Below are 9592 nucleotides of genomic sequence, written 5' to 3' on the forward strand. Positions count from 1 at the left end.
GAAGCCGTTTTCAGTCACATCATGCATTGGGAGGCTTTTCTTTTTTAATTTTTGCCGTTAATTCAAATTGTTAGTATCACAACACCTGACGGCCTCAGAGGAGCAGCCCCCTGCTTTGATCTGATGGAGAGGAACAACATTTAATCACAGTCAAAGTCCCTGTTGTGTTTTGTTTTGTTTATTTATTTATTGCAGATCTTAAGCTCCACCCAGCTGTTCTTTCCACTGACTTAACACACCTGATCCCCATGACCTGAATGCAACAGAGAGAGTGCCGATCTGTAACTGAACTTTCCTCCATACCTCGCTGCCACAGGGCCAAACAAGAGCAACTGGCCAGCAATCAGCCCCCAAATGTAGACCTGTGAGAGCTGAACGACTTATCCTGACCCTTTTGCTGTGGATTAACAAATGTTTAGACATGACACAGCACTTACTTGTTGTTTATTTTTAACCTGGCTTTTATATGACATAAAAAACAGAAAGTATAATCATTAATACTGAATAACAGTCATTTGTCTTGAGTGCTAGCATCTTAATGTAATCAGTACTAACACAAGCGCTCACAGCATGACTATCATGTGCCAGGGGTCAGATTTGGTGCCACGATCCCATATTGACACACTCTTTCACACGCACACCCTCAGATGTACCCACACACCAAACAGTGGTAGACCCTCATGAGGGCTTGAGGTAGTTATAGAGAGCACTGAGTCCTCCTTGCAGCACCTCCTGGATGGGCTTGAGGAGGGGATTGTGAACAATGTGAAGTCCTTTATCCAGCGGGTGGCAGGCCAACCTCCCAAGCCTGCTCAGTAGGTACATTTCCACCGGCACGTTTTGCAGGTCATTAAAGTCAACATTGAGGAGTTCTAAAGACTCCAAGAAGCACAGTGTCTTTGGCAGCGTGTGGATACTGTTCCCCTCCACAATGAGGATCTTCAGGTTAACCAAGTCCTGGATCTGATCCGCGATGGTCTCCAGACGGTTGCAAGCCAGGTGGAGAAAGACCAAGCCCTTCATGCTGTAGACGCAGGTGGGGATGTGAGCAATGCGGTTGTGGCTAAGGTTGAGTTTTGTCAGATTGTGCATGGCTGCCAGGCTGCCAGGAAGGCCTGTGATCTGGTTGTTGGAAAGGCTGAGCACCTCCAGGCAGGCGCAGGAGCCCAGCTCCTCTGGGACCTCACTCAGGCGGTTACGACAGGCAAAAAGCACCCGCAGCTTCTTCAGGAGACCTATCTCAGGTGGCAGGCTGGATAGGTTGTTACCCCACAGGTTAAGGACCACCAGATTGTCCAGAGTGCCCAGGGCAGAGGGTAGAGAGCACAGGCAGTTCATGGACAAGTTTAGCTTCTGCAATTCTCGGAGCTCCCACAGCTCAGTGGGGGTCCCATCGAGCCCCCGCATGGCCAGGCTGAGGGTGTTGTAGCCAAAGTGCATCGTGGTGTGTCTGCGGATCCTCTCAGCAGCCGAGGACAGGCTGGGCTGGTTGTCTTTCTCAACACTCTTCCTCCTTTTACTCACATTCACCTCATTGATCTCCCTGTTGGGGAAACTGCGAGATTGCTTCCCGCCCATCGTCCTTCTGTTGATTCTATTGCCTGTAACAAGATGTCAGCATGCGATTAGCTGAATCACCAACATCAAGAGGATTGCTAGAGATAATGGCTGCTGATTGGTCTCTGCGGCTCTTGAACGAGCCACACAGGACATGATCAGCTCTACAGGTTGCTGTAGAACTCCTGATGTTTGACAGCAGTTACGTTGAATCCTGGCTGAGTTTTCCTCACCGAGTTGAGTTGCATGCTGCTGTAACTGAGCACTATGGGGGCTTGTGGTCTGCGTCTCTCAGACCAACTGCCTGTCTTACCGAATTTCATACCGCAGCTGGTCCTGTCACTTTGAAAGTCCACAGATAGCACCGTGCTCCCGCTCCACCCACTACAGGAGGGCAGGACTGGGGATAGGATGCTGTGTGAGCTCAATCATTTGAGGTCACTGTTATGATCTCATAGCTTAACACACAGAAATACTTTGGCGTTCACAAACGCTGTCACACTTGGAACACAACCAACACCTGCTATGTTTTGAAAGTGTGGTGTATTTTGCATTCGAAATAATTCAGATAATTCTCATACCATCCTTGCCTGTCTTTTCACTTTTTTTTCTCGCGTCTGCCCCTTTGTGCATGATCTCTTGTCTCGACTTAAATACGGCGCCAAGCCGCCAGCCGTGAAAGCACTGAATCATGTCTCAAAAAAGTAACAATTCTTAGAGGCATTAGTTGAACCTCATGCACAGATGTGTTGGTTTAATCTCAAGTGCAAAAAGGACATGGAACATTCCAGTATATTCCTAGAAAAGTCTACTGCTACTCAAAATCTCATTCATGTGGCCCCTGAGGGGAGAATCTCTCCTCCTGTAGAAGCATATACTGTGGCGCATTTACATTTTTGAATTCGTCTTTCCCCCCAGCAACTTTCACACTAAGGTAAAATGTTCCTAATGCCTTATCTCTATGGAGCTCTCTAAGTATCTTCGTTGCATTCACCGGGAAATAAATGGAACAAAAAGCTTTATTTGTCCCACTTCTTCTCAAAATCTAAAAAGAAAAAAACAAAAAAAGGTTCAAACATTATAATTTCCCAGTATTTATCTTGATTTGCAAGAACAGTTTTTACTATTGGAGATACACACATCATCAGTGTATCATTGGGCTAGCCAGACAAACAAACCTACAGGCAATTTAGATATTCCATTTATTTACTCTACTTTCACTTTACACGAGTATTTCCATGTGATTCACGCTTCATGCTTCTGCTCCTCTGTAATCTGAAGCAAGACATTGTACACTTTACTCCACAACATTTATTTGGCAGCTTTAGTTATCGGCGACTTTACAGATTTTACATACCAAGACCAACAATCGAGAAATATTTCGTACATATTAATGCATCTGGAATAATAATCCACTGGCATATATAACAGTATAAAACTCACTTAAGCTTGAGGGAGGTCAAATCAAGTGTTTTTAGCTTTATAGCCCGAGCCCTGTAATCTACATCACACACCCTCTACTCTCTGCAGCAATCAGATAAGTTAAATGTCAGCAAAAGAAGTTACCTCTATCAATCTGAGGACATTCTAAGTGTTTATCTTTCTAAATACACATGTACAACATTTTCAATTACTTTAAGTTCTCCACAGGAGAACTTAAAGTAATTGAAAATGTTATGTGTGTTTTAAACCATTTATTAGAAGTTTAAATACTGCTTGATAAATGCTAAATATGGAGACGCTAAATAAAGTGTTAACTTATTCTCTTATTCTTATTGGGATTTTGTCAATTAAGGACCGAAATTCACTTTTGACTCTCACAACAAACACTATTTTTTATTCATATTGATTTCATGGTACCAATCATTTTACAAACGGTGCCCCAGAAGTGATTAAGATGAGTTTTGCAACAGGAGAGGTCTACATTCACAAGCCATGAACAGGTTATATAAACGTCAGCAGTGTAAATGGGACCTTGGACTTGATCCACTTTCCTCGACAGCCTCACACAGTCTGAGCAGGACTTAGTGGCCTTAGTCATCATTCTACTCCCAGTCCAGTAATCAAAACGCTGGACTGGGAGAAGTAATGACAGCAGTGATATCCCACTCTGGGGACTCGTAGCTCTGCTCTGAGCATGGCCACATCAGCACTTATGAATGACAGGTTGAATCGTGTGTTTGCTGAATTGGACGCTGGGGATAAGGCTGTGGATGTGCATTGCCCATTCAGGCAGCTGCTTGTGCAGCATGTCTTGACTGGACATTTTTTAGTATTAACAGCTTCACATCACAGCGGCACTATGTAGAAACAGGTTTCAGGCTGATTGGTCCAAGACAAAATGTTTAGGAGATCTGTACTGCTGATCTTGTGCATATGTGTTCCATGGCTGATTTCACAAACAGCAGGATTGCTAGTATATCTGCATTCCTTTATGAAAAACGACACCTTGAGCGCCCCCTCCCACCACCTCTTATGTGAAAACACATCCCCAGAGAGACTCAGAACACATGCTGTCAAATATGCAGAAAGCCATCGGCTTCATATGCTTATCTCTCATTATGGATGCACTGTAGCACTGAAATACCTGGAAAAAGCTCAGATGGAAGGACAGATGGAGGGAGGACGTGGGACAGAAGTTAAATAGGTAGGTGCATGAATGGACAGAGCGAAGACTACTGCTTTCTATGACAGAGAGACGTCATCATGACTTACCTCTCCATAACTCCGAACACTGTCATAATCTCGCAAGGCATGAATCTTCATTAAATGCTCCTTTTTTTAAAATCCTGTGCGTGTGTTTTTTCCTCTCCAAATAGCTCTTCTTTTCTACCAGAGGAACAGATGTGTGGAAACAGCTTGAGATTTAAATTACAGGAAAAAGGGATTTACTATTCCTCTTGCATTCACGCAACACCTTAATACACAGTCCCATTAGCGCCAAATGAGGATGAGTTATTCACTCTGAGAACAGTTACACCCTCCAGTCCTCAGGGTGACAAAAATGATCTCATTTGAGAAAGCTCATCTGGTTATGTGGCACAATAATGACTCTGGATGAGCTACCTTTAGAGACTCAAGTTCAAGATATATACCATTATTACTTGTTCATTACTGCGGAGGCTTCTGGCAGTGACAGATGATATATGGCCTGGCTGCCACAGAATCTGCCGTAGGTGTCTCTGTCCTGAAATGTGAGGAGTACCTGCCAAGACCCAAGGCTCTTTAGAGTCTATATTGCAGACACATTACTCCCAGAAGCCAGCATTCTTACTGAAGAATATGTTCCCTCTTTTTTTTAAAAAAAAAATAGAAGACAAGATCAGGCTGAAGAGACAAGAAATGTGCATTTTGCAAGCTTATTGGGTATTCTAGACAAAATTAGCAGCATGAAATGGATGAGAGCCTGTGAATAGGGGTGGATGGCGAGCCACCTGAGCTGATAATCGTCTATTATTCAGCAGGTGCAGATGTGAATATTCACACCACTGGACACTTTCCACTTTCCATATGTGCTCGCACTCGCATCCACCCAGCTAATGGAGTCTGTGGAAGCGGCTGTGCATTTTTGTCAAAAACTGAAGATATGTCACCCATTTGAATTGCCATCTGGAAATTGGCTGCAACACTGCTCTGCCCGAACCTCCAGGTGACACAAAGGAACTACTCAGCAATGCAAATTAGCGAGGAGGAAATTTGAGGGAGTGTCCAACAAGTCTGCTTGGAGGCTGAATACAAAGCCAAGAACATTTCATTTCAGTGTTTCAAATGTTCATTTATTTACCAGATTGGACACGCCGACGTTGCCCCTGGCTTGTGCAGATCGTCACAATGGAAATTACCGTATATCAAGGCAGTTTTAACATATTCAAACCTATTTTGAAGACAAATTGGTGCTAGAAGAGCACAAACATGAATACATAACCATTCTACATCTTCTTAGAATATTTTTCACCTCCTTATCAACTCTAACTGAAACACCTCCGCTGAGTGCCTTGTAATCTCCTAATCTCCCTCCCCAGGCCACACGCCAGGTATCTGTAGTTAGATCTGTGGTGAGGCAGCCAGATTCATCTTGAGATAAACTGGGACAACATGATGAATAGATAATAAAGGCACCCAGGGGAGAGCACTATCCGGGTTAACTCCACCACATAAAGATACCATTTGTAATGATGGCTGGAATCAACAGGGAAATACAGTGTGCAAAGCTAACGGGGCTCCAAAGTGACCAAATCAGTCGTGACTTTGCTGATGCAGCAGATGGAGCGCACAAACCCATTGTGGCTGTGACAACAACAAAGTGGGGTGATGAAGTACCACCGAGCAGCCTATCTGGGTCTCACCTGCTCACTGCCACTGCTGTAGGCTACCGAGTGCTGTGGAAAAACAGTGGAGTGGTGAATGCAGTCGTGGACTGATCATGATGAGATAAACTGTCAATGCTTTGGGATGGCAACGAGGTCAACAGATTTATTTGGAGCTCAGGCCCAGACCTCATCACTGTCAGAACACTCAGCAAACACCAAGGAGTGACAATAATGGACTTCTCCTCCACATACAGAATCTGATGCCAGCTAATGTGTGAGGAATCCACTGTGTGTGGGCCGGGCACCAGACACCATGAAGCTGGAACCTCGACAAAGAACTTCCAACCATTACCAACCATTACTGGAGATATGCTGTAATATATGTTGAGTTGAAGTGGACACATGGAACCCTCAAAAGAATTATCAAAACGATCAAATACAATCAGAGAAATCACAACGAACACAAAGCTGATCAAAACTCCTGGAGAAAAAGAATTCAGCGTGGAAGCACTTTGGAAACTGTGGCAACTTTTAACAGACGGGGTTTGTTCACTTGATGGAGGTGGCTGAGTGGTCATCACGTGACTAAAGATCAAATAATGAAAGACCATCATGTGACTTCTACACATAGGCAAGTGGCATCAACTAGAGTAGAGTGGACATTGTCAGCCTGAAGACGCCTTCACGCAGTTGAGGCACAGTTAGTCCAACGGTTAACTGATATTTCCAATCACAAAGACTCAAGAGACAAAAGACTTTGACTCATCATATGAATATTAACACAAGCAGCCAAGAGCTTGGTGAAGGGAAGCTGCGATTCTCAATTCAACTTTATTTATATAACCCAAAGTTACAAATCAAAAAAGTCCTTAGAGACAGGAGAAATTAGTCATTAATGTAGAAAATAAAACATTAACTTTAGAACCAAATAATTCAGACGACTCAGACAGGACGTTCAGTTTGGAGGTTTGAATCACGCCATATGGTCGTATATATGATTCATGGCTGGCAAATGCAGTCTGAGACTTATTCAGTCACTCGTCGGAATTTCTGCCTCCATCTCAGATCTTGTTGGCATTCGGGAAAAGTAAATGAAATTTAGTCTGTCGTGCTAATTCGGAAGCACCATGCTCGCTGTTTACAGTTGACCTTGCTTATTAAATGCTATGTGAGACGTAATGGCAATAGTATTACAGGGTTTGCAAATTAGCAAATGAGCAGTGCAGTAGAGCAGAGCGAGAGAGGGGAAGGAGCACTGACAGTTTCGACGGTTCGCCTTATTGCAGAGGGTGCTTTGGCATATATGGTGAAGTGCGTGGAGAATGTGAGCATAGCAGGTGGGTTTTCTACTCACACTCGGCTTAGGTTGTGTGTCAAGTGTGGTGGAGAAAGTCATAGTGCAAAGTTTTTGTTTTGACTGCAAGTGACAACAGTTTCATCATACATTCTGTCCGTGTCACCAGACCTTGAAACAATAGGATCTGACAAGCTCTGCTCTGGAAATTAGGATGCTTGCCAGACCATCACTGCCAGCAAGCCATAAATGTTTCATGTGGTCCTGATATGGTAATCAATAGATCCCTACAATGACACCTTGTGAGAGTTGGCTAACGATGGCTGTCTTTCAGGCCTGTGTGACTCTGGGCACAGTCCAACAGCCAAGGCACAACCTGAAGTGTAGATCTGCCAGTTAAAAAGTACATGCTGCATTCAATGGGCGTATAAAAATCCCAAAGATGAGCGAAATAAAGGTGCAAAGGGTGTCCTCCAGGCTTCAGGCAGACATACAGACTGGCTGCTGAAAGATGCATTCCTCTGAGTTAAATATGCATTCCGTTTCATGAGGTTTGCGAGTGGGTCCAGGTGCCCATTGGTGGCACAGACCCAGCTGGAGGATGTGGCTGACTCGCTCTGATGGCGCTCAGGCTGGCATACTAACAGAGCCAGGGGTGCTTTCACAGTGAGCTGAAAGAGGCTGGCGCCGGCGCCACACACCCAGGGTTCAGAAACGCGAGCTCCAGCTGCATGTCCACTAGCTGACATAGCTAAAGAAATAAGGGACTGGAAAGTGAATTTTCCACCCGCAACAAGGTTTGTGACACGAATATCGATGTCATGACATTAATAATCGCATACAACAACCGCTGCCTTAATCACATCTCCCTCTTGTTGCACGCGAGATTCTGTAAGATTAATTGTTGGGGTGAAACAAAGACATTTTCCAATCACAAGGGATGAAGCAATAAAAGGCCAGCATGCCTAAAAGAGCTTAATGTGTTATTTCTCTGAGGCTTGTGTAAGCCTTTTATTAAAGTGAAACAATCTTGTCAGACACCTGTTGTTCTTGCGTGGGGTATTTATTGTTGGCCTATGTCAGCACACTGTAATCCCTGGCTAGAACATGGCTGTATTACCAGTGTGACCTATTCTCGGTCGTCATAATTTCCTGAGTGGGTGTGTGTGAGAGAGAGAGAGAGAGAAAGAGGCAGAGAAAGTGGCAGCGTTCATGTGTACGAGTGTGTATTTGTGAGCGTGTGTGTATCCTGTGATTGCAGACACCCTTCAGCCATTTCAACTGAGCTCTTTTTTTTTTTTGACACCCAATGTCATGCAGAACAAATCGCCCATTGCTGACACCAGTGATTTCTTGTCTCCAGTGCTGAGAAGTGTGTGTGGAGGCAAAACAGTTGGGTCTTACTGACGGGGAGTTGGACAGTTCTGTGATTAAGTGGTAATGGCCCAGGACTTGACGGGGAAGCAGGGGATTTCATTGGTCACAGGGCAGGAAAAGCTGCACACCCTTGGGTTTACAGACTATGTTTTGTGAGAGTATATAATTTGTTCAACAGTTTCGCTCCAAAACTCCTTAAACTGGCATTTAAGCTATATGACAAATCTATAAATCAAGTAGAAAATTCGGTTCCGCAGAGTACATCATTGGTGTTTGTGAAGAGTTTAAAAGCAAAGAGGACTCTCATCATATCTCCACCTTCGCACCGCCTGCCTCGCATTCCAGTGTCTGCCTATGGGCTTAACCCACTAATTGTGGCCTGAGTTCCTATTGGTATTGTTGCATTCCTGTGGTTTGGTTTAAAGCCACAGTTATATTAAGACCTGGGTATTTTAACATCTATAATGGAATACGCTGCCAGCTCAGATAATCAGGAATGTGTGCAGTCTGATTTATGAGTGGGGTTGTTGAGGCACAGTGTTTCTGCTGTCTGAGACACACTGAGTTTGAACCAAAAACAAGAGATGGAAATAGATGGTAATTAGAAGGAGATGCCTGTATGGGAACATACGTATGATAGTGATGGGAGCACTCCTGGAGAGGCCTCTGGTGCTTTAAGTGGTTCCTGTGTGAGATATAAATGGTGTTATGGGGACACCTGCTGGACATTTAGCAGTAGGTGAGGTGCCGTAGTAGTCCAGCACGTTTATTCATCTGCTAGAATTACAGTAATATTGGATTTGAGAATTCGACCATAGTATCCTTATTGTGCCTTCAGCTCTCTCACAATAATATCATTCTGTTACTCCTAACAGTTTGTAATGAGTTTTTAGTGATCGTACCATACAGGGTTGTAGCCAGGATTTTAGAAATATGGAAGTTATAACTTTAAATTTGAATCATTTATTCTGAATCTTTCATTTTATACAGTTATAATTTATAGTTTAATTTATATACATCTGTATAAAGCTTGAAATGCTGTTTCTATGCCTTC

At 43.8% G+C, this 9592-nt stretch overlaps 1 protein-coding gene across 1 annotated transcript; it reads right to left on the reverse strand.

Annotated features, from left to right (window-relative positions):
* Positions 1-442: 442 nt before the first annotated feature.
* Positions 443-1578, reverse strand: LOC124069861 (leucine-rich repeat-containing protein 30-like). The gene has a single exon (XM_046409351.1). It carries the CDS (start codon positions 1576-1578, stop codon positions 679-681), a length of 900 nt encoding a protein of 299 aa, XP_046265307.1. The 3' UTR covers positions 443-678.
* Between the last annotated feature and the right edge of the window lie 8014 nt (positions 1579-9592).

The sequence above is a fragment of the Scatophagus argus genome, chromosome 13, assembly GCF_020382885.2.
Source record: "Scatophagus argus isolate fScaArg1 chromosome 13, fScaArg1.pri, whole genome shotgun sequence".
In the NCBI taxonomy this organism is placed as follows: Eukaryota; Metazoa; Chordata; class Actinopteri; family Scatophagidae; genus Scatophagus; species Scatophagus argus.

Bases quoted from the DNA above. Each gene is read 5' to 3' on its own strand.
- LOC124069861 (XM_046409351.1), bottom strand. From the start codon at position 1,578: ATGGGCGGGAAGCAATCTCGCAGTTTCCCCAACAGGGAGATCAATGAG.